Source organism: Lycorma delicatula, chromosome 2 (genome assembly GCF_047948215.1).
Source record: "Lycorma delicatula isolate Av1 chromosome 2, ASM4794821v1, whole genome shotgun sequence".
Classification (NCBI taxonomy): Eukaryota; Metazoa; Arthropoda; class Insecta; order Hemiptera; family Fulgoridae; genus Lycorma; species Lycorma delicatula.
In genome coordinates, this window is record NC_134456.1 from 167264667 (window position 1) to 167292268 (window position 27602).

At 26.6% G+C, this 27602-nt stretch overlaps 1 protein-coding gene across 3 annotated transcripts in view; it reads left to right on the forward strand.

The window, feature by feature from the left end:
- Gpo1 (glycerophosphate oxidase 1) overlaps positions 1 to 26784 on the forward strand; it is a 114519-nt gene extending 87735 nt beyond the window's left edge. For 2 of the 3 annotated variants that reach the window (XM_075356666.1, XM_075356667.1), the window contains 6 exons: positions 354 to 548; positions 5097 to 5344; positions 11883 to 12041; positions 12556 to 12744; positions 20707 to 20808; positions 23699 to 26784. In XM_075356666.1, coding sequence (XP_075212781.1) covers positions 354 to 548; positions 5097 to 5344; positions 11883 to 12041; positions 12556 to 12744; positions 20707 to 20808; positions 23699 to 23833 — 1028 coding nt within the window. In that variant the 3' untranslated portion in view covers positions 23834 to 26784. Of the gene's footprint in view, positions 1 to 353; positions 549 to 5096; positions 5345 to 11882; positions 12042 to 12555; positions 12745 to 16125; positions 16225 to 20706; positions 20809 to 23698 lie in introns of all 3 variants that reach the window. The other variant, XM_075356668.1, reaches the window with a different exon arrangement.
- The last annotated feature ends 818 nt before the right edge of the window (positions 26785 to 27602 follow it).

Sequence of the window (27602 nt, forward strand, 5' to 3'; positions counted from 1 at the left end):
TGAAATAACATTAAGATATAAATATTTACAAACAAATAAAAAATGAATGTCATTGAGTGACATGACATAAAATAATCAGATTTGTGAAAGTTTAACTAAAATATTAATACAGTAAACGTTGTACATGATGTATTGGAAATCTGCTGATTTCCTATCCAGCAGTTAGTTTATAATCTGTTTATGCATTATGAAAGTTATTTTATTTGTAAATAGATGTTGAAGTCTTCTAAGTTTTCAGATTTCATGGAAAATATTTGATGGATAAAATTCTGTCACAAGCTCTAGTTTTGCTGTATTATAATATACTATTTTGTTTTTCTTTGAATTAAATTGTATTTTATGTAATTTTTCAGTCAGAAGAGGTGATGTATTGTCAGCATGGAGTGGTATCAGACCTTTAATATCAGATCCAAATAAAGGAGATACTCAGTCACTGGCTAGAAATCATATTGTTCATGTCAGCCCTTCTAATTTAGTTACAATAGCTGGTGGCAAGTGGACAACATATCGAGCTATGGCTGCTGACACAATCGATAAAGCAATAAAAGGTAGTTTCCTATTTAATAATAATTTATGATCCATGATATTTATTAACCTATAGAAATTATTTAAACATTTTTATATGGGAATTTTTTTTCTCAAAATTGCCTAACAGCATAATGACCCGTATGAATGTTACCACATCAGTCAGTAGTTAACCTGAATATCCCTATAGCTAAGTCAATATTATCAGTGACCTACAATCTTTGGTATTTGTATACATTTTAAGAACAAGATTGAAGGTCAGATTGCTCCTTTTCTGTACAGATCTTACAATTTAAAACAAAGATGCTGGTAAACCAGTTGACACATCAACTATTTGCAAGTAATTTTTTTAGTTATGAAGTTCTCTATTTAAAACTAAAAAATTTTTTAAATAAATTTTAAATTACTTAAAAATGTTATCAGTGACTGGTGCAGTTGTTCCCACCCTGGCATCAACTAACGTTATTGTTGGTAATATATCAAGTTTATAAAGTTTAGTCAGACACATAGAATATGTGTCAAACACATCCAGAATATGATTGAAAGGTCTGTTGGATTTAAACATTTTAAATATATTAAATATTAATTTTTTGTATTTAAATACAATACTCCAGTGTTCAAACATAAACTATATACTAAATTGATAGAATTAAATTTCTTTTCTGAAGACACATTTTCCAGATACCCTGAAGTATCTACCTAACTCAAAAAACTGCCAGCAATAACACCAGATGATGCCAGGATGAGAGCAGCAACAATAGTCCCTGAAGATGATCACAGAAACAACTAAAACTGTTGTAATTTTCATCACTGATCATAGTAGGTTTCTATTTAGTTTAAAAATTATTTAAGTTCTAGGCGATTGAACCAGAACAAAAGTGCTATTAAAACAATGAAGTTTCTTTTACCCTATTTTTGCTTTGGTGGATTTTCATGCCGAACTTGTCATTATAACTGTGTTATTATAATTTTCTCTAATCCTTATAAAAATGTTTTAGGTTAGTAAATGCTATTTTAATGTTTTCCATGCTTTTAATCACATGGTATTGTTTACATTGTAATGAATAGAATCTGCCATTTGCAGAATTCACTTGTATATTACATGAATCGTGTTAGTTTAGTTATGTTTCTTAAAAAAGAGGGGGAGTGTAAATATTTTATTTTAAAGAACCTTTTGTAATAAAATTAGTTTACACTCGGAACAGGAGAAATAGTTCATAATGCATGTACGGCGTTTAAATAAAAAGGTTTCCTAACACAAAAATGTTTAAATATCACTGTGAGGCGAGATATAGAAGAGGATGTAGAAAGCGACTTGCATGCCTTACACCTTCCAGACAGGTCATGTATATTGAGCTCCATTCTCTTCAAATTAGTCGATTTTTGACTGTATGAAAACAGTTACAGCACTTTTTTTACCATCACATCAATTTTCTTAAATTTGTACTGAAGTTTAAAACCAGTAACTGAAGAAGAAGAAGAAGAAATATTATATATATATATATATATATATATATATATATAGTTTTCTTCTTATAGTATACTATACTATTTATTCATTTAAAGTATTTTATCAGAAAGTTGTAAGCAATAATAAAAAGAATAGGATAGTTGAAAAATATAATAATAAAATAAAATTTAGATATTACAGAAAAAATGGATAATTGTAAAATCTACAATAATCAAGTTTCTAAACTATATTTATCAGAACTTCAACATCATGTTAACTATACGTGTAATATATTTAATTTATAATATGAATCAATCAAAGGCGATATAATTTATAATATGGATAACCTATTTTAGGTGGGATAATATGATTTAAGAGAATTTCATGATAAGAAGAAATCCACTCATATTAAATCATAATGTTTGTAATTAAATTTTATTTCAACTACTTATTCTTTCATTATATTAGGTTATGTATTTTATTTATTAACATCTCATGGTATTTTTAGCAGTAAGTAATGTAGTAGTTTGCTAAAATTCTTTTAATTTTAATTTTTTAAATATTGTAAATTAAGAAGAATTTTAAAAAACTACATTGATAACACTGATTGACAAAAAAAATTTTTAATGTTTCTCTAAGTGTGATACCAGTTCTTGAATTCCTTTTTTGTGTACATTACCGATGTGTAAATACAATTTTTCTATCACCCTTAGTTTTAAATAAATATGCTTAAAAAATAATTAAAGGAAAATATAGTTAAAGTCTGTAAAATGTATAATTTTGCATGGCCATACCTGTGTTAGAATGATTTTGCTGATGCTTTTCTATGATTTAATTCTTTGGTCTAGTATTGTTTATTTATAGCATATAAATTATATTAACAAAGTTAAACAATAAAAAATAAGCTAACAAAATACAATATAGGAACTTAAAATGCTAACTATATGTTGAAAAATGAAAAAATCCTTTAATTAAAATTTAAAGAATTTTCAGAAATGTTGGGTGATAGAAAGATTCTGAGTTCATATTTGTTTTCAGCATCAAAAAACAGATTAAATTCATGTATTGCATGTTAGGAAACAAAAATTATGTTTGTCAGTCTACTACTTGTAGACTGTGAAGTAAAAAATTAAACTACTTGGATGGTAAAAAGGATTGAAGGATGGGATCATATGAAACAAAAGAGAGTTGAGAGGAGGGAAACCAAAAGGCTCAGTGTCCATAAGTCTGCATAGAAAATTGCGGCTACAAAGTTATTACTTGAATTATTTCAAGCATTGCCTATTACTTATTGTAATTCTGACATTTATTCACTAAGAGTAGAGATACAGATTTCACATAGCATGATGAGTGTTCACATCATTCATTAGAATTGCCTGGTAGATTCCTTGATTGTCCAATGTTTCAGATTCCATGGATTTTTAAATATGAGTTTTCAGTTTTTTAACATTTTAGAGATTTTGCTGTCCATTGTTTGACTGTCCTTGAAATAACATCTGCCAGAATGTATCACTGAGTAAGTTTATAGTTTTATATTAAAAAAAAAATTCTGATTAAGACTTTATACTGCAGTGGTTGTAGATTTCCCAATCTTGATTTAATCCTGGTTGCCAGTTTTTTAGTGATTTCAGGATTCAAGAAAATGAAACTACTATTGGTTTCAGTTGTTTCTACAATTCAAAATATACAATGAAAATGGAGATAAATAAATATAATTAAATAGGTATTGAATGTTTGAAAAATATTCTATTCATTAAGTTCGTGAATCTGCTTTTGAAATAAATATAAATACGTGGTTTTTGTGCAAATTATTGCTTTCCAGGACTAAGTCAGTTTGTTCCCTATCCAGTGAAACAAAATTGTAGACTGGTTTTTAACTTTTACATTTGGTTTCTCTATAAGTGTTTGATTGACATTAATGTACAAGGACTGTTCAGAAAGTAACCTCAATTTGACTATAAATAAAAAACCTGCATAGATAAAAATATTTTGTTATATACAACGTAAAACTACAGATTTTAACTATTTTTAAATATAATCACCATTTAAACTCAAGCATTTGTTGTAACTTTTCTCTAATTTACAAATACCTTCTTCATAAATTTCAGTCGCCTGGATTCCTACCCAACCTTTCGTGGCATTTTAATATTCGTCTTCATCATCAAAGTGCTGCGACGCAAGCCATTTCTTCACATGAGTAATCACTTGGCGCCAAGTCCGGGTTGTATGGAGAATGATCAAAAATGTCCCATTGGAATTGATTCAGAAGTTTTTGGGTTCTTTGAGCACTGTGAGGACGAACGTTGTTATGCAACATCATCAGATCGCAGCATACCGCGTCGTTTGTTCTGGATGGCTTGTCTAAGTTTTTTCAAAGTTTCACAGTAGACTTGCATCAAATGGCTTGCATTGCAGCACTTCAATGATGAAGACAAACTTTGAAATGCCATGAAAGGTTGGCTAGGTACTCAGGTGGCTGAATTGTATGAAGAAGGTATTTGTAATAAACTAGTGAAATGCTATGACAAATGCTTGAGTTTATATGGCGACTGTTTAAAAATAGTTAAAAGCAGTAGTATTAAGTTGTATATAATAAAATATTTTTATTTATTCAGTGTTTTAATTGTAGCCAAATTGAGGTTACTTTCCGAACTGCCCTCATAGATAACATGGATGGAAAGAAAAAAAAGCTAAACTTTGAAATTCTGTCGTCTAAAAATGGCTGTTTTCTAATTCCTTTACTGTGCTTATGTAAATACATTTGCCTGCGATTCATAAATTGTGTAACGTTAAGGAGTGTGTAATGTTTCTTCTGTATTGTAGATGTGTTGCAAAAGTATGGTATCAGTTTCTATTACAAGGGAAGTTTCTGCTGGTTTAGTTCTAAGGGTTATCAGTCCTCATATTTCCAAATTGAGAACCCAGAATTAGACAATCTTTTCATTAGTATAAAGTATTAAAATATTCTAATGTAATATCTTATTTATTGAATTTCTTATTGATTGTTAAAAATTGCTTTTATATTGCTGAAAAAACATTTAATACAAAACATTTCTTCTTATATTTTTATTTATATATATTTTAAAGCATTTAATATTGAATTTTAATTTTTGCTGTGCAGTATGCAAATTAAAAGCGTCACCATGTATAACTGATGGACTTCTAATAGAGGGTGCTCATGGCTGGACTCCAACAATGTACATTCGACTTGTGCAAGATTTTGGTTTAGAATGTGAAACTGCACAACATCTTGCAAATGCTTATGGAGACAGAGCATTTGCTGTTGCAAAACTGGCTTCTCTTACTGGAAAGCGCTGGCCTATCATTGGAAAGAAAGTGCATCCAGAATTTCCATACATAGATGCTGAGGTATTAATCATATTATAATAGTATTTAAGTAATTATTTTTCAATATAACAGTATTTTTCAACAACATATTGATTAAAGACTGACTTTTCTTTATTTTATTCTGTTTCCACTTTCAAACGTACAGCATCATAACAAACCACTATTCTAGCTTACCCTCTCAAATTTTTTTGACAAATGAACACTCAAGAACCACTCAACCAATCTTAAAAATTTTCACATATATAACTTCAGATGCAGTACTACAGCTTACCTAAATTTCAATGAAATTGATCTAGTAGTCTTGGAGATCTTTGAGCCACAAAATTTGAAACGTAGGTTTATATACATAATAATATATATAGAGAAGGATGACTTACCTTATTCCACTATACTAGGTCTGTAAATAAAGTAATGAGACGAGTTTTTCTTGGCAGCCAAGAAAAACTACTAAAGTAAACTGTAAAGTTACTAGTAAACATATGGTTATATGAACAGCAGATTTATATTAGGTATTAATATTTTTAGTCTATTGTTGCCACATGAGATGTAAGTAAACAAACTTTTTATGAAACGATTTTTTGTTGTGTGTTACAAAAATGAGTGATACTAATTATGTGCAACGCTGTGTAATCAAGTTTTGTGTTAAAACTCTGTAAGAATGCTAACACTGTAAGAATGCTACTGAAAGTTTTTCAAAATTGAAAAGGTATATGGAGATTACGCTCTCTCACGGGCCCAAGTTTTTAGGTAGTTTAAAGCATTTGCAGATGGCCGGCAATCAGTTGCAGACGATCCACGCTTTGGAAGACTGTTAAGGTCAAAAAGTGACAACAATGTTGAGTGAATCAGAAACTTGATATGGAACGACCGGCGATTAATTGTCAGAATGATTGCAGAACAATTGAATTTGAACTGTACCACAGTCTATTGGACCAAGCAGGGTGCACCCTATACAGAAACCAACATTAAGAAAAAGGTCCATCAAATTTTGATCAATTTTTGGGTCATGAAAAAAGTTTGTATAAAATTGACCCCAAAAAACCTCACTGTTAAGCAGAAAAACAACAAGGTGGAAGTACGCCGCTATCTTATTGGGCGAATTGAAACAGATTCTAATTTTCTAAAAAATGTTATTACTGGTGATGAATCTTAGATATTTGAGTACGACCCAGAAACAAAACGCCAGAGCAAGGAATGGCACACTTTAAATTCACCACGTTCCAAAAAAGCAAAAATGAGCAAATCAAAGCCATGCTAATTTGTTTCTTCGTTAGTAATGGCATTGTTCATAAACAGTTTTTGCCTACAGGGCAGACTGTAAATCATTATTTTTACCAAGAAATTCTTGAAAGACTGCGGAAAAGACAGGCGTGCGTGAGACCAGCCATCAAAGGCAACTGAATGCTCCATCATGACAACACACCTTGTCAAACTGCACTCTCAATTAATGACTTTGGCAAAGAAAAACATTCCTGTAGTTCTTCAACCATCTTATTCACTTGTCTTGAATCCCTGCAACTTTTTCCTGTTCTCGACTTAAAAGAAATGTAACCGACCATCTGAAGGATATTCCAGTTTCTGAGTTCCAACACTGCTATGAAGAGTGGGAAAGCCGTTTAAGCGTTGCATGGCTTCCAAAGGGAACTATTTTGAAAGTGATAGAGTCCATGTATAATTGGATTGTAAATAAAAAGTTTTCCTGAACCAGTCTTATTACTTTATTTACAGACCTCGTGTATGCAGGAGCACTTTTGCGATTTACTCGCATCATCAGCTGCAGTATATATTCATGTCAAATTACATTACAGACTTCATAAAATATAACATATAAAAAATATATATATAAATATGATCTCAAAGCGTAAAATCAAATAAAAATAATTTTAAGTAAAGCAGTTATGCATGTTGTCCATTTAACTGAACTTACTTTACTCACTTCACTTCTTAATTGATTTAAAAAATATATATATATATATATATTTTAATTTGATTACATCAACCAAAGTACAGAATATATATCTAGATCTAATAAAATAAATATATTGTATTTAGTACAGGGGAGTATGATTCTTAAAAGAATTGATTTTAAAAATAAAATTAAAAATATTTATAAAAATTTTAAAGAACTATTTTTAAAATATGATTCTTAAAATAATTGATTTGAAAAAAAAATTATATATATATTAAGTTTATTAATGTTTGCAGTCTCGGCTTAGTAGTATTTTTTACACATACAGAAAAAACTGTCTGTAAAATTTTTGCCTGTGAAATATTATGCCATTTGCATAGAACTATAATTAGTGTGGACCATTCCAGAAATTATGTGACAAATAGCAGAGGGTTAAGATGTTTTGTTGCATAATAATAATTATGGTATTAAACTCTTAATGTGATAAAAAAGTTTTTGTAATTCATATTGATTTTATTTCAATTTTAATCACTGATTCACAGTACCTTTCACTTACTCATTTATACATTTTCATAACTCATGCAGTTAATTTCAAACTTTTTTTGTGTAATCTGACAAATTGTATAATTTTTATTCATGATTTTCATACATTAATCATTCATTTACACATTTCTTTTTGTGGAAAGAAAAAATATATATATTTGTATGATACAGACAAACATGACTTCTTGATGAATATCACAATCAGGGTTTTTCTTTTTGTGAATTAATGAATACAATTATTAAAATATTTTTGTTTGCTTTTTAAATATTTGTGTGGTTGAGTTTTATGTGTGATCGTTGAAGTTGCTGTCTACCTATAGGTATGGGTCTATTTGGGGGATAGTGCTCCCTGGGTTTCTCAAAATTAAATACTTACATAAAAAAAAGAAGTAAATTGGCCTACACCCATAACTCAGTTGTACTCTTGAGCAGATCAGATATAAGTTATTAAATTATTTTCTGTACTAAAAACTTGTACTGTAGACTTGCCTGTTAAAACAGTTTTGAATACTCATATGTTATTACAGAATCTCAAACTTCATATGAATGATCTAAGTGTAGGTGAACTATGTTGTTGTTTGATAATAGTTATTTATAATTCAGAAGAATCTAATTTTCTGGTTCTTAACTGAAATATCGCTCCCCTTGCAAATAAAACAATTAATTAATTGTAATTATTAATGATTGTTTTAATTTTTTATAAATGTAATTTTATCTCTCAATACTTAATATGATGCATGATTTAATCAAAGTTATTTATTAGATAAAATAATAAAAAGTGTTTGTTTTATTCTACAGGAATTGTACATAAGGAGTATTTATATAATTACTCGTATTTCATTTAGTGAGTAATAGATTTTTTTCTTCGTCACTTTTTTTTTGCTTTTTTTATGTTGCATGTAGTAGGTTTTAAATCACTGTAAAGGTCATATGAAAACTAAATGATTCTAGTAATATTTTCAAGCAGAATTTAGAGTAAGAATTGTGTATTCGATATTGAACTAAGACAGATCAAAATTTAATAAATTGATTCAATTATTTCATAAAAATTGAGAAAATACAGTATGCCAGTTACTGAGGCTGTTTTCATTTAATCACACATGGGTGTTCCACTTAAAATATTTGACTTACAAGCCCTGAGCCGCCACTCCTCCCCCAAGAAGGGGTTGAAATTCTCTTTCTTGTCAAAATGTAAAGTAGTTGACTGATACCTTATCCCGAAAGTTACAGTATTCTATCTGGAATGGTTTTAAAGTTTGTGAGGGGTTCCATGCTCTTGATTCACTCTGTATAATAGTAGAATGAATAGTCCAACTGAATTCCAACTTACCTCCAGAATGTAATCATTTATAAACAATTATTTTTCTCCTTTTTCGTTTTTGCTTGATGTTTATTCCTTTTTCAGAGATCTCTTCTTCATTCGAACATTATGTAGAAATTAAATTAAAAATGCAAGTAAAACATAAAAATGTAGAGTAATGTTTACATCTCAGTCACTGATATAAAATTAATTATTCTGCTTATGTTATATACCTTTTAAATTATAATATTAATGCAAACAAATATTTTTTTTTAATTTGATTATAAAATGTTCTAATTAACAATAACAAAATTCGATTAAATAATTAATAACAAATCCAATTTTTGTATTTGTAAGAAAGCAGGAGTGTACAAAATAGAATATAGAAACTTGGTAAAACATTACATAGGAAGAACTACAGAAAATTTTAAAATGCTTTCAGGAATCTATTAAATATAAAAGTACAATAAATGAAAATCTAACCCAAATCATTATTTGATGATTGTATTAGAGAAATCATTTAATGTAATTTAAATTCTTCAGGTTATAATTAAAATATATATTAAATTACGTTACTAAAAACAACACTTCCATCATCAGACACAGATTTTATTATAAGCAGAATCGTTCATTTTGTATCAATAACTGAGGTGGCAAATATACATTATATTTTTAATTTAATTTTGCACAAAGCATTCTGACAGAGCAAAGATATTTGAAAAATATTAAATTTGGAGCAAAACAGTAAAGCAGTAAGTGGAAAAATTAGTTTTTTATAAAAGATATTGTTTTAAAATTACTTAAACGTATATATTTTTTTAATAGTAAACTAAACCAAATTTGATAATTACAAAGTTTTATTTGGTTTGGTTTGTAATTTTAATAATTTATAATTTTAAATCATTTCATTACCAATTGTCGTGGACAAAAACTGCATATTTAAAATTTTAACATATATATTATTATTTAAGATATATACAATAATAACACAATTAGAATGGTTTTTTAATTATTTAAATCTAGCCACTGATAACTATCAGTTAATTTTCAGTGATTATACATTCAGATGCATTTCATTATTCATTCTGCACATTTACATATAATACTGAACAAACCTTTTAGCACGGTATTACTTTACTTTCTTACAATTTATTAGCATGATGTAGTTCTGAGATTGTAATAAAAAAGTTTTTTTTTGTCAGTTAATTATAATTAGTTACTTTAGTATTTTTGTAAGGTTTTTAGCTTTACAGGATTTTTTTATTGTTGTTTCTTTTAGTTTATCAGATTAGAATCATACTATCATTTCTTTTTTAATAATTATTTGAGGTCTGCATTAATATATTATTATTTATTATTATTGGCAAATAGCACTAAATATAATATAGTTAATATCTTTTAAAGTGCAAGTGTGCTTTTGTCATTTGAACTTTTCTTCAAGGCAAGTAAGATTTCCAAATAAGAAAAATGATAAGTAGATTAAGATGTCATAATATAATATAACCAAAACATCAGAATTGAATTTTTAAGATAATATTTAGTGGAATAGTCTACTCATGGTTTTTGTCAAAATCTGTTTGGTATTTAAAGTTACAAATACTGAAGAGAATCTCTGTAAAACTAGGTTAAAGACTTTGTCTTACTTAATGGTAAATCATAATCTTCATGAGAAGATCCAACCTAATTAGGATGAACATTCCCTCAGTTCTAAAGGCTGATATGCTGTAACCAAATAAAAACGTACTTTGATATTCCTAGAAAGCTTAAACCTTAATAATTATTTCAGTTCTGAAAGTAATATTAAACAGAAACTATTATTAAACTGCCAATTACAAATGTAATTTTGTTTATTTAACTACATTGATTTTTTTCTGTTTGATAACTCTTAGTCAAGAGAGTTTTCTTTGACTAAATAACTGAGTAGAACTCCTATTTAAAGAAGGCTTTGAATAGCATTTGTGTTAAAGTTGCTGATGTTTTTGAATAGCCTCGTGTTAAAGTTGCCTGATGGTAGTAGCAATAAGTAGTTCAAACCAGGGGTATTAAAAAACTTCTTTGCGACAAGTACAAATCAGAGAGATGAAAAACAAAAGGATGAAAGAGAATGAAAAAGCAGAAGTGGAAGATGACAGACAGCATATAGAGATGAAAAAGAATTTTAATGTGATAAATTGACCAGCATAATGGGATTGACGCCAATGTCCTAAAACTTACAAAAAGAGAGACTGTGCAGCAAATCAAGTTTTTCAACAGTAAAATAAACAAAGACCTCAAATTCTATTAAACAAAACGAGGATTGGCCAAAATCAGTAGGAATAATTTTATATTAATGTGTAGTAATTATTTTGTTTATTTAAGATCAAAACATAGCACTTTCAAAAACAGTAATTAAATTATAATTAGTAATGTTTAGTAATTAGTTTAAAACAGTTAAATTATATAAACAATTAAAAACAGATAATCGTAGTGTTTAACAAACAAACAAATTCCATCAAACAGAGCAAATTCCGTCATAATTATTAGTAGGCTGAAATTATATATAAAATTTTATCTGATAAGTATTAATGTATAGTACCTTAATCCACTATTTCAGTTTAATAGTTTACAGAAAGCTACTTATTGTAGCTGTTATTAAAAGGAAAATAATTTTCTGGTTTAACAGTGTTTTCGTGGCTGACTACATTTCAGTCCCAACCAATTCTATACAGAGATCTATTCCATACATACATACATACATAGCTATTAATCTTTTAATACTGGAATGGTATATAATTTTTGTATACTTACATTAATTTTTTTCTGTTTAGATTCGCTATGGTGTAAGAGAATATGGAATAACTGCAATAGACATGATTGCCCGTAGATTAAGATTGGCTTTCCTCAATGTGCAAGCTGCAAGTGAAGCTCTGCCTGGTATTGTAGACATTATGGCTGAGGAATTGCACTGGAATGAAGTTGAGAAAAAGGTTAAAATAACCAGTAAATTAATTCTTATTAATTTTAATTATAAGAATTTTATAAAATGAATTAATTATTCAAACTATCATGTCGGAAATCATTTCACATTACAGTATCTTAACGGTTTAAAGCCCTAATTTTAATCAGAGAAAATGATCACAGATTTCTCAACTTTGAAATACATCACCATAAATACTAAAAGAACTGCAAAGTGTCGTGCCCTCTTACTGTGCATTCCTGAGGTAGGTATTAATGATTTTTTAAAGAATCTATTAGGATGCATCAAACTTATCAAATATATGTTATCAATAAAACAAAAAATTATTAACTGAATTATAGAATATCAGTACAGCTTAATAATTAGTCAGCTTTTGTATAATTACATTACTTTAATCAAATTCAGATTAATTTGACTGTGCAGGTAGTATAATAAAGGAGGTTTGAATTTCTTACCTTATTATTTTTATTATTATTTTCTTATCATTTTATTTATAATTTATGCATGAACATTGTTTATTACAGAAACAATTAGATACTGCAGCAGAATTCTTGCAGAATGAAATGGGACAAATGGTTAACAGAGCATCTCGTGACAAGATTCCAATCAATTTGTCCAAAGATGAGGTTAACCTTTACATTAAACGTTTCCAGATTATTGATAAGGATCGTAAGGGTTATGTGTCTATTAATGACATTCGTAGAGGCCTGAAGGTAACTAGATTTTTGTTTTAAGTTTTAAAGCATACTATTCTACTTAAACTGCATTATTATTTTTAATTAGTATTTACATATTTGTTTCTTGTACAGATGCCATGTAATTTATTTATATGTTAGTAAAACTACTTAAATATTGCTTTTATCATTTTTATAGAATATTTGTTTTTATCTTTAAAAAACCTTGCAGCCTTAGAAAAAAAATCATTTAAAATGGTCCTAATATTAATAAAATTATATATAACCATATTTAAAATGAATAAAATTACATTTACTTAATTTTGTTGCCATTTGAATACAATGGAAGCAAGTAAATTTCTTGATGTCTATTGCTTGAATAAAGATGATGGCAGATTATCATCTTTAATTAACAGTTACTACATAAATTCTCTCCTGCAAGTTATGTAAAATGCTGAGTGGCTCTACAATGCTCTTTGTTGAACCATTTGTTGATATAAGATTATACTACTGTCTTTGATCAGGTTGTAAGCCACAGTTCTTCAGTTTCAGACTGATCATTGTTGAGATGTACTTTATTAATTGATCCCAACAGCCAAAATACAGCTTTAATACAGGCAGCCATAATTTATATTTAACTGCATTAAAATTATGGAAAACAGTTGACATAAAGTTGATCTACAATGATGCTAAAACACCTAGTAAACAGCTGGTATTTTGCAAAGTTGTTAGTTAATATATCAGTAAAATGTTTTGCAAGCCGAAACTTGTTAACAAACAGTTTTCTGACGTATGCATATATGACCTTATTTTCGGCTATAGGATCATCTCTCAAGAGATTACCGTGCAATTTTGAATCATCCTATATATATGTGTACATATTAATATGCATAAATATATATAAGTTGCCAAAATTTGATACCTAGCAAGAGTGAAAAGAAGAAATAAAAACACACCATAAGTCACCAAAGTCTGGAGGAATGATTTATGGTAGTGAACAGATGACTGATAGTGGGAGAAACAGAAAAACAAATATTAGAAGCTTCTGAGATTTAATGTTACATTATAATGTTGAAAATTAGTTGGGTTGTAAAAGTTCACATTGAAGAAAGTGAATTGAAGCAAAAAGAAAGTTTTGACAAAATCATGTAAAAAGAAGCCAAGGATGGTATACAATGTATTAAACATCCAAGATGTAACCAATTGTGTGTATTGCTGATAAAATTTATATGAGTAATGGACTTGTTCAGCACTATGATATTTATTGTTACAGAACTGGTACTTCAGTAATTTTTTCCTCTTACACTTGTTGGATCAAAATGATTATGCATAAATTTGTTAAATATAGTAGGTTGTTGATATTTTAATTAATTAGTGTACCTAATTTATAAGCGTGTATGTCAAAAATTTCCCTAGCAAGGAGATCAGTTTAGTCAGTTGCCCATCTTAAAAAAAAATGATTAGACTAAGTACAAAGAAAAGTTTACCAGGTAAAACTGGTTCCAGAGCTTCTAGAAACATTTGGCTGATAGTTCTTTTGGATGCTGAATCAATATGGAGGCACTCAAAGCAGATGGTAAAGAATATTCTTTTTCTTTGTATTTCTGCCTGTCCACTTCTCATCTGTACTTCTAGATTGCCCCTGAGATGTATGTATGTTTCACTCAGATTATCTTTATGGGCCATGATTTTGGCTATGTTTCATATCAACTAATTGATTTTAGTAATGCATTTTAATTTGTATTAATTAAAAAATTTGTTTCATGATTATCAGTATGCTTACAAACAGCTGACAATACATTACATTCTTTGGAACAGAGTATTATAGCATCCTCTGATTATGGAAGCAAACAAATAAAATCCGTCTGAAAACATAAGAAAAACTCACATGCCGTAAAAAAAGAAATTCAACTGCATATATACAGTGCAGGTGCTATGATTAAGGCAAACATTGTAAAATATCTGATTAATTTCTTTTCCACCTTATTTAAGTAGATTATTGTACAACAATTCTGTGGACTGTTTGATACTTGTTTCAACCTTTACATTGATGCTAGAGTAATCTTCTGTTGAGCTACGTAAATAGCCTTAAGACAATTATGCATCAGTTTGGATGTCATTAATGATGTCAAATCAGATCTCTTTCACCTTCAGTGGCAGGTGTAGGAAATAGTCATGAATAGACAGATTTGACAAGAGTAGGGATGGTGCAATGTCACAACCTGTTTTTGTGCCAAAAAAGTAACAAATTGTTTTCAATTGAGGCAGGTCATTGTTGAGCAGGAAGCAAAAAAAAAATCACTTAGTCTGAAACAGAATACATATCAAGTGACTGAAATGCTTCAAAACACCTTTATAATTTTCTGTACTAATTATGCAACCTCTCTTTACTAACTCTTTCTCCTTGTCTGCAAAAAAAAGATAATTATAAAATAATTACAATAGTCAACGTCATCTTAACTTACAATTCCTGGAAACATAGTTTTCTTAATCGTTGAGAATTATTGCTGATCTTAATTTTTCACAGTACTTACTTTCGATATCATGTGAAAACACCAATTTTTGTCGCAAATAAAGATTTTGTCTGGCGGCAACTCATTCATCTGTTTGCTTTATTGACAGGAAATGAAAGACGAATTATGTGCACAGTTTTTGTTCATTCAAATCTTCCAAATATATCTTTCATATTCAAATAATATTCATTGATTCTTTTGTCCAGTTTGGCAGCAGCAGTTACTTTCTTATCAGTTCAGCTTGTTGGGCAGTCACTATCTCTCCTTGCAAAAGCACACATTCCATGAGAAATTGTGCTTGAATCAAGTCATGACCCTGTAAGCCTTTTTAATCTTTGCACTGTCTTCATGGCGAAAAGAACTGACTTTAAACAAGCTTTTTATTGCAACATGTTCTTTTTCTTTGTATCAATCATAATCTATGACATGTTGCATTTGTACCTATCAAGTTATACATTTCACATGATACTTAGTTGCACAAAATGACATCACTTGACAGCAACTGAAACTGCCGGCATTAATTGCACTTGCTACCTCTTTGGCTACCAGTGTTTATTAGTATTTAATTTTGATTGTAAAAAATTTGTTAGTAGTCTTATACAATACTGTCGACATTTACAACCATAATTAATTGAAGATTATATTTTTTTCTGTTTGATAAAAAAAAACTTTCACTAAATATCAGATTTCAGGTATCATTAAATTCATATCCAGTCTTGTCAGTTGTGCGATCTAATATGCATGTTAATTTCCTATTTTATTTGATTGTGCTTCTAAAAATATTGTAAAAAGATACATTTTACTCTATCAGGATAAAAATAATTTTTTGATTAGAAAATTGTTGCTTTTCCTTTTCTTTTTTTTAATTTGAACATGTTACTTATTTTTCAAACTGTTTATTCAATAGAAATTAGAACTTGATTCATCTGAAGTTCAAGTGAAATCATTTCTGGATGAAGTTTTAATGGAGTATGGTGGCGCACTAGAATTGTCAGATTTTTTGCAGGTAAAGAAATGCATTAAAATCTGTAAAAAGTGGTATTGTCATCTAATTGCTTACTACATAATTTTTACTTCAGTGCCAGATGCCAATTCAATTCAAGCTTTTATATATGTATAAATTTTATTGGGTCTTGTTTATGTGTATGGTATTTTTATTTTTTATTTATGTGTGTGCATACAATGTAAGAATGTTATTCTTTTTTTTAATTAATATTTTTATAAAATAGGTTAATTTATAAATCTTTTATTATAATTTCTATGCATATAATTTCATGTTTTTTGTATATTCATAATTTCTATATGTTTTATTACTTACATGAACAAGATTTGATGAATTTTATAATAAATTATTTACCTCTGTTTTTCCAAAAAAGGATATGAGGGGTCATTTAAGAAGCTAGTGTGCAGAAGCACAATCAAAATTGTTAATTTTAATGAAATTATAATTTCTAAGTTTTTAATAACCATTTTAGTTACAATTTGCGAAGTAAATGTGTATTTGAATTTTTCTGAGAAGTTTTTGAAAAGTAAGCATTTTAAATTGAGAATACTGGTTACTCTAAACTACACTCCTTCAAAATTTATCCCTGAGAGCCAGTCCCAATCACATTTTTTCTTCTTACATCTTTCACATTTATTACATAGAGGCTTTCTCTAACCATTCTCTTTAACTAAAGGATACTCCAGTTCCAGTTTGTATAAATTTATAATTTCAGTTAATACTCTGAGTTGTGATTTTGTAAGTACTTTAAACATGTTGATGCTATAGCCCATTGCCTATATAGCTCTACTGGATGCAAAAATGGCATAGTCATTTTCAAAAAAATAGTATAATCTATATGTAGTTTAGTAGGCAGAATTTGGAATGAAGATTCCCATAGGTCTTCCTGAATTAGGTGAATTTCTGTTGCACATCAAAATGCTAAGCCTGTTGTGAAATGTATCTGATATACAACTGACACCTTTCACTCTGTTCACCAGAGAGCTATATAATGAACACCATTACTCTGAATAGTACCACTTGTGTACCTTGAATGGTTTAAATTCATCATAGTCATCAGCAAAATTGGAACAAATAAATATTTTCTTTTCCTGTGGGAAGAAATGCATTACATATCTTTATTCTGGTCAAAGGGATATTACTATATTATATTAAACAATAAAATAAACAATTTAATAAATAAACAGATAAAACATGATAACAATCATAAACACTGATTTTGAGATAATATAATAAATACTACAGACATCAAATTTAATAAGGAAGAGATTAATATCATTAAACATGCGTTTGAATTTAATTTACCAACCTTAAATAAGAAAATGATTATCAAAAACACGATTATTGATGTAGAAAATAATTTATTAAAAATTGATAACATAGATAATAAAAACAAACTAAGAATTAATTTTGTTAATGTAATTGATAATATTAAAAATAATAAAAATTTCAATGACAAAAATGAACATTCCAATAAAAACTACAACATTTACAGACGAATAAAAAACAAAATAAAAAATAGTAATGCATTTATGGTCAAATCAGACGAAACTAACACTCCCATTATCATTAATAATAATGTATTTATAGATAAAACATACAAATTTATAGAAAATAATAAGTTTAAAGAAATATAAGATCCCACTAACAAAATTAAAAAATCTGATTTGGACAACACATGACTTCCTTGTACCCCTGTTAAATTACAAATAGACATTTTTTTTAAATGAAAAGTACATAAAATTTTATTTCATTAAAAACTGATATTTTTTAATATTTTTTTTTTTTTTTTTGTTATTGAATATTTATTCATCATAGAATTTTTTTTTTACAATGAAAGGTTAATAATTATTAATAAATCAATATATTTATATTAAAAAAAATAAGTCTGATTTGAACCGATATGCCTTTCCCCTAAGATCCAAATATTTCATTAATTAAAATTTCATTTAGCTATAACTCTGGTACCAATGAAAATAAGTACCACTTATATCATTGAAAAGCTCTCAATGAAGACTTATTACTGTAGTTAAGAAAAAGTCTAAAATCCAAATTTTTTTGGATTTTGGGCTTTTTTGGACACCTTTGGTTCAGTCAATTGCAATCAAAAGGTGAGGTGCACAACTAGATGTTACAGCAGTCCTAAATCCAAAATTTCAATATCCTACGGCTAACTGGTTTTGAGTTATGCGAGATACATCTGTAGATACAGACATCACACTGAAACTAGTCAAAATGGATTCAAGGATGGTAAAAATGGATATTTCCATTGAAATCTGGAAACTAAAATTTTTTGCAATCAAATTACTTCCTTTACTTCATACAAGGAAGTAAAAAGATTACATCTAATATTAAAAAAGTAAACACATATTCAAGGATGAATACACCAAACAATATTTTAAAATAACTAATACCAATGCTCCAGTACTAAAAACACTACCTAAAATCCATAAAGATAATATATTTATGAGACCTCTTATAGATTATATTCACGCACCTACGTACCAATTAAGTAAATTTTTATCTAATACATTAAAATTGAGTATAAATATAATTTAAATAATTGTTACGAACTAATAAATATAATTAATAATGTAAATGAAATAACACAACAAAGTTTATAACACTTGATATGAAGGATATTGACACAAACAAAACCATAAATATAATTATGTTCTCTGAACAAATTAAAAATAAATAAACTTCTAGATTTATGTATTAAATATAAATATTCTAAATTTAATAATAAATATTACAAACAAGAAAAGGGTCTAAGTGTGGGATCTCCACTCTCCACTATTTTAGCTAATATATTTATGAATGATCTAGAAAATACATTTCTACCCGATATAATCAATAAACATCAAATTATTTTATATAAAATGTATGTGGATGACATTTTAATAATATATAATCAACATTTTGATAGTGAAGAAAACATAATAATTGAAGAAATGAATTCTTTAAATGATATTAAATTTACTTTAAACAGGGAAAATAATAATAGCATTGTGTTTAGGCATAAAATTCAACAAAGATTTTATTAATAATAAAATATATGTATAGAAAGATAACCAAACAGGATACCATTATACACTTAAACTATTTTCATTCTTCAAATCAAAAAAAGACAACTTTTACTCATTAATCTACAGAGCAGTAAAATACTTAAAACACAATAATATAAAATTAAATAACAAAATAAAACACATTAAACATATCGCCCTAAATAATGGATATGATATTATCTTAATAAATAAATTATATACAAAAATAAAAAATAAAATATACATAAAAGACAAAATAAAACTAATAAATAATAACACAACAAATGAATATGCCAAGATTGAATACAACATAAACTATAATAGATTTATTAAAACATTTAAATTAAAAACAGCCCATGCAACCAACAACAAAATAATAAAATAAATAATTAATGAGGATCCTTCTATAAATTATTCATTCTATAAAATATGACAACAAATAAAATTTAGAAAAACAAGGAGTGTATAAACTGCGAAAACTGCGATCTTAAATATATTGGAATAATAAGTCGCTCATTTTCTATCAGAATTAAAGAGCATATTTGATACATAACTAAAAATAATAAAGAACACTCTAATGTTGCTAAACACATTTTAGAAAATGGGCATAATTATAACCCAAATGAATTTTTTTTAAATATTAGATACACTAACAATTATCATAAAAGTAGCATATAGAAGAAATTGCATATATATTTGAATAATAATAAATTAATGAATGATCAATTCAGATTTGATAATGATATACTATTAAAACAAATTATACAATAATTAATAATCAATAGGTTGGTAATACATCCTACTGACATGAAATTTTATTTAATTTGGGTTACATAACATATAACTTATTTTAATTATTGACGACCAGCTGTTATAAAAATAACGATTTTAATTTCATTCTAATTCTAATTGAAATCATACATATAACAACACTATACGCATGGATGCAAGTTCAAAGTTTTAAATAATCCCTGATGATAGAGAAATGACTTAAACAATTTGATAATACATTAAAAAAAATTGTTCGTAAGTGGAAATATATTGTTTATACAAATTATAAGTAAATCAGTACAAATGTTAAGAAAATTAAATCGAAACCATATTACTATACCTTTGTAAAAGTAATCAAAGTATCATGATTTTTAAATGAGGTTGATTCTGATTTATCCATTTAGTAATAACAAACATTATAATGCCTTTTATCTTGATTTATAGGTAAAAACTTATTTTTCATGCCAAATTTTTTTTAGTATTAAAATAAATTTTTTATATTACCAGTGAAACATTCTTTAATTGTAGTCACATGAATTAATTCTACAATATATTTTATTAATGCAATAAATAAATAGTGATAAACGTGTTAACGTATGCAAAGTACATGTTGTGATTGGGTGGTGGGTGTGTTGATTGTGTATGGGGCTAACTGTAATTGTTGCAGAACTTTGGCGAGGCTGATGTTTCTGGGGAGGAACTGCACGAAATTCTCAGAGAAATTGATACAAATATGAATGGCCAAGTAGAGCTGGACGAGTATTTGCAGGTAGATAAAATAATAACTGCACATTAACAGCACTACTGTCAATTAGTTATTTGCTTTACTGTAATTATTTTTATTATTAACTTTAATTGTAATTTTTAATAATAATAATAAGGTAATGGATTTTTATACTCATTTTAAGCTACTTGGCAGCATATACTTTTAATTCTTTTTTAACAAGTGATTGGTTTTTTTAAGAATGAATTATAGTTTTGTTTTATTTTGTTTAAATTAACATATGCAAAGTACATGTTGTGAATTGTTGGTATATGTTATGAAAGTTTTAAACATAACTTATAAACTAATATGTAACACCACTTTTAAAGTAATTCTAGCCATTCAACTTTTTGCAAATTAAGAAATTTTAATTTTACTTCTACTATTGTTAATATAAGTTCTTTGTTTTGATAATGGATGTTCACTAAATATTTTTTACTGAATAGACATTATTCCTTCTTTTCTATTCTTTATGTTTAAAGTGGCAATGGTTCCTCTATAATCAATTAAAATCTTGAAAGCTTTTTTTAATATAAAAGTAACAATTTTTTTCTTTGAAATGCATATCAGCTATAGTTATATATGATAAAGAGATAGAATGGCTTTTCTCTGTCTAATAAATAATAGAAGAGAATCGTGATATTCTTTTTTGTTTGATGTTGTTGCTAGCATGAAAGTTCTTGTAATCGAGTAGTTTTATTACTTATTGTATATAGACATATTTATGCTTAATTTTTTTTTATGCATGTCATGTTTTGACATAATAATGTAATTAGTTTCTGTCATGAATATCTATATATTAAAAGTAATGTAAAAACATTTACAATTTATGTTAAATGCATGAAGTAAATATACAATTAAATTCAATTGCATGCACTTGTTTTAAATAATATTATTCTTTAAGCTAACTACTACAAAACAGATAAACAAGTTTTTATAAATAACAATAATAATTTTTTTTCATGAGTATGATTGATAGAATTCTAATTTATGATTTCATCAAAAAACATGGTAATAAAAAACAAAATAATAATGTACAATTAAATTTTTAATAAAGGTAGTATATTTCAGAATACTGTAAAAACTATTATTTGCATTACATAAAATTTACTTATCAAAAGATTCTTTAGTGGCTGCTTAAATTTTTCACTTGCTTAATATTTCTTTGTTGTTTATTTTAAAATATTGTAATCCTCGAATCAGGTACAATTCTTTCTTGATATTAGAAGCCTTTTCTCCACTTGTTTGATATTGGGCATATGTATCAGAAAAACACCCATCAGTACTCAACTTTTACTAGTATAATTATTTTATATTCATATAAGGAATGTAATGTTAGTAAAATTCTATTGTTTTCAAAAATTTATTGCATGATTTTTGAAATTTTAATTGTTAACTGCATTCATGACACTTTTCTGTCGCACAAAAGCTTGTATCTTTATTTATTTGTATATTTAACCAACTGGTTAATAAACACTTTGATTAAAAAAAAATTACTGCTAATGACAACATATTAGTAAAAATTTTAAAACAAAAAATTTAATTAAAATAATTAGAGTTGACCTATTTATACCAGAGCTAAAATTAATTTTGTTAATTTTTCCAGGTTAATTTATTAAAACAGATAATTTAAGTTCTTTAACTTAAAGTACTGGCATAAAATCTAGTGAACAGTATTTTTCATCAGTGTTATCATTTATTAAGAAAAAAAATTTGTTGATAATGGTTTACTAACTTATGGAAATAAATATTTAGGGTTCACTGTCTTTGATTTTAAAGAAAGTCATTATTTTATTAGACTAGATTTTATACAGTTCTCTTTATTTTTCTTCCACAGTTTGTGTCCCCTCTATTCAACTGTACCGTACCACTCGGTTTGCTACTATATGTCTTGCACTGATTTATATAATGATATAGTTTTTTCTGTTAAAAATAATAACAAAAGTGGTATATAATTTAATTTAATCATAAATGGTCGTAACCAGTAGATTTATTTTTAAAAATGCACTACAAGAAATGTTGAGTTTTATTGATATTAAAATTCAGATTTATATAAATGAAAAGAAGTCTTATTTATAATTTATTCTAGAATCAGGTAGTAGTTTTAAGATTAGCAAAGACAAGCTGTGTGATTCAGAAAAGAATAAGACAAGATTTGCAGTCTGTCCCTTTTGGTTCTCGACTTTTACAGTGATATTCACAACAATGATATTTATGTGTAATTTACTTCAATTCATACATATTATTTTCCCATTAAATAAATTGAAACTTGAAACTGTCAAGAATACCACAGAAAAAAGGACAAAGTTTCATTTGGTAAAATACAGTTTTAATTTACAAGATGTTTCTGTATGATGAAATGTTTATGATTGAAATGTTTCTGTATGATGAATACTACAATAAATGTCAACAGCTGTGGTGAAAGTTCATCAAATATCCTTTTTTAATCAGTTGTGCGTAGTAACCAATTTATTTTGCACAGCTTAGCTGTGAGTTGTTGAAAGCGTCTTTGAATGCATTATATTTTAAGAGAGTAGAGTTAAAATTTTAACCAGGTTTCTACCATTTTGCTAGAACTGTAATTAGTTGCGAATGATCTGTAAGATTGTACTATGATACATTTTTTACATATAGACCTAAAATAAGATGTACAACTGTAATAAAAAATCTGAGCATTTGTGTCGTACTGAATTTTTATGACTGGGAGCTACCCCATCAATAGCTTTCTTTTAAACATTATTAACCAGATTAAACAACCAAAATTTGTAAAATAAGCCAGAATAAACATCAGAAATATGCACCTTTAAAAAAATCTAAATGATTTGAAATTATTTTATAATGCATTTTAAACAAATTTGTTACATTTTGTTAATGAAATTGATGTCATTTTTTGTAGATGATGTCAGCCATAAAATCAGGACATGTTGCATATTCAAGATTCGCTAGAATGGCAGAAATGGAACATGAGAAACATGATAAAGAACAATTGAAGAAGACCATTTCTGTTGAAAGAAGTGGTGGTGGATTATAACTTTCATTAGTGGTTTAAAATATATATATATATATCATATATTTTATTTTATTCTTAAACAGATTAGTTACAGTGTGTTAAATAGCAAGAAATATTAACATCATTAAGTCATTATTTAATCTAAAAATATATATATATATATATATATATAAGTAGAAATTTTACCATACAATGTACATAATCAATTTATAATCAAAACTATTTTTAGTAAATTAATTCAATCTTTTAATAATATATGTTGAGACCCAAATCTTTTTAAAACTGTCTTTTTTTAAACACTGTTAAATATAAAGTAAAAATGTTTTACTTTACCTTTAGAATATCAGAAATATGCTTCATTATTCATAGTATGCTACAATTTATCTGTATATTATCATACTTGTTAACTTTTAAATAAAAGTTTATTTTACATTACTTATTGTTTAATCATTAATAATTGATATTTATACTGAATATACATTTTTAATTTATTATTTATGTAAAGATTTAACATTATTGTTGTTAAATCATAAGATTGTATTAAAATGTTATTTAAAATTGGTATTTTATTTTTACAAAAAAAAATTATTTGAAAATATTTATTATTGCGGTTGTTATACAATATAATTAACGATTTTTATTACTATTACTTTAAAAGAACACCAATTTATGTTTAATGCGTGTGTGTATATGTATAAAATTATAAATATATAATTTATAAATTGTTATGTATAAACTTTAATTATATATAATCTTGTTTATTGCTTTTTTAATAATATTAATGACTGAATTACGCTAATGAATATAAAAATAGCATAATAAATGATAGTAAATAAGTCATCATTGTTTTATAAACTTTTTCTTAATCGTGTACATGGGTATTTGTAATTTAAGTGTGTAATTTCAAAAGTGAGATAATTGTAATCATTTTTAATAGGCTTCTCCATGAAGAACTAGAGTTTTTATTATTACATATTAGTGATAACAGTTAAGTTTTAATTGATAATAAGAAAAAAAAATCCTTTCTCTATTCTATTTATTGTGCCTCTATAAACACAGTTTCTTATGGAATAAGGCTGAAGATAAAAAAATATTATTTTAAATTTATATACTAGCAATTCTTAGTTTAAGATATGCGGTGTTTTTATTTGCAGAAAAAGTATATTATCACAAGTAATTAATACTTACAATTTTAGTTATTTATTTTTATTTGGTTTACTAATTTAATAATAATTAGTAATTCATTTTCAGAAATACGTGTTTAATTATTTTTAACATAACCTAAGATCTTTCTAAACCAGACATACATTAGCTGGGTATTTAACTTTATATTGTATTTTTAATTTATTTTGAATTTTTTTACTTATTATTTTGAACAAACTGAAAAGAATTATTTTATTTACACCAAAGGTGTACAGAAATTTAGGTTTTTTAATAATTTTTTAATTTATTATTTCAATAGTTTTTCATTATGCAAAATAGCAGTACATTGAAAAATTAATTATTGCATTCTACTTACTCCAATTTTTTGCACTAAGTAAAAATTTTGACCAAAATTGCATTATTGCTGATACCAGTATTTAATAGTCTTTATTGGGAGAGGCTGTTCTTTAAACAAAAACATCTACAAACAGTAATAAAAGATTCGCTTTCATGAAACTGTAGTACGTGTAGTCACACTGCTTTCTCCTGCATTGTAGCTATTGCTCAATTGATGAATACCCCTGTTTTACATCATGCCAATGTGTCCATTCAGTTCATTATTAATTTTATCATTCCATTCTTTCTTAAAATATGTATTTTTAATCATTTATACTCGTGCTGAAATAAATAAAATTACTTTATATTATTACATATTAATTTCATCGCTTAAAACAAAAAGGAATGTTATTAGTATCATAAAATTCCAATTAAGAAAAGTTTTTTTTTTATATTTATTAAAAATGTTGCCAATAACAAAAATAGTACACATACAAATAGTACATAGTTCAGGGTCCCTGAATCTTGGGACACCACATCAGGGGAAGTACCAGATCTTTAGTTTGTATTGTAATAAAAAATAAAAATAGACTGTTTTTTTTTTATGTAGTTTACTGTGGTATCTAGGGCACTACGATAGCACGCTTGACCATTATGTTTTTAAAAATACATGTATAACGAATAAGCGCTCCTTTAATATAACTCAGGGCATTTGTAAAAAAATAAATTTTCAACATAATTAGTTTGTATGTTTTACAATTATATATATATATATATTTTAATACATTATACATTGTTCGTTTATTTATGTATTAAATTTTATTTTGATGTTAACTATAAAATATAAGGGTTTGACTGAAAGTAAATGGGGATCAATTAACTGTTAAAAAGTGTTGATATACATTTATGTATGTAGGTGGTATGTTAATAATAAATTAACAATTTTTTTTTCATTCAAGGTAATAATTTTTTCAAATTATGAATTTACTTGTTTAAATAAATTATAATCGTGTACATATATTAATGTATATATGTATATTACTACTGTACAGGTATTTTATTTATTTATAGTTAATATTATTATTTATTTTATTGTTTTATAAAATATTGTTAGGCTTGCTGTTACTTTCACATGACTACATTTATAGTTTCCATTTGTATTTTAATTGTTACAATTTTACTATATTTATTTTAAAATGTAAAAATTATATATATGCTTGTTATCTAAATTTTGTTATAAATTTATCTTTTCTTGTTATTGTTTTAATTTATTACAAAAGGTTGTTTTGTTGTGGTGTACCATACTAGTATTAAGAGTTGTTTATGCAGGAGTGTTTAGTTTTAATTTTAGAAAAATATTTATATTAGCCTGTTAACTAGTCCTTAGTTATTGATTTAAATACTGTGATTTTTTTTGTTTATTTAATTTTTATTTTAATGTTCTTTAAACATGACTAATATCTACAGTAATAAAATATGTATCATAAAAACTATATTGTTATATGATGTTTTAGTTTTTTATTTTACGAACATTTTCATAACCGTTTGGAGTAGGATTTCTTTTTACTCAGATTGTAGCTTTTCAGATTATATATTTCAATTTTTACTAGATTGTATTCTTTTTCATTAGAAAATTCATTTTCATTTTTCACTTCTAATACTTATTTTTAGCCACACTCTAATAACATACTCATATACCATTCAGTTACATAGCTTTTCTATAACTGATAATTTTGAATGCTATAATACAGATTATTTCTAATACATGCTTATCTTAAATTTTTACTAAAAACCCAGAAACATTTTTACCTTCATACCGTACTCTTGAAAACAAAATCATTCATGACTTATGTAATTTCAGTATCCCAGAAGGTATTAAAAGATCTTTAAATTACTTAAGAAAAATCACTGTAAAAATAATTTGTAAGTAGATTTTTTCTTTTTCAAATATTAATTTTGTCATCTGTTGGCAGAATATATAATATTATACGAGGGCTGTCTGAAAGGTTTTGAGCCTCAACATGAAGATGGCAGCACTCATCAACAAAAGTTAGGGAGTGTATTCACGCATGTATTGAAAGGTACTCATTAAAATTTCAGCCGTTTTGGACGCTCAGGAGTTGTTTGATAATTGTTTGAGTAAGTCATTCTGAATTTTTTTGTGAAAATGGGAAAAATTGAATATCGTGCCATGATTAAATACTTGCATTTGAAAGGCAACATGCCTACACAAATTAAAACTGAGTTGGATGCTGTTTACGAGGACTCTGTCCGTCATTTGCCACTATGAAAAGATTGGCAGTTGAATTTA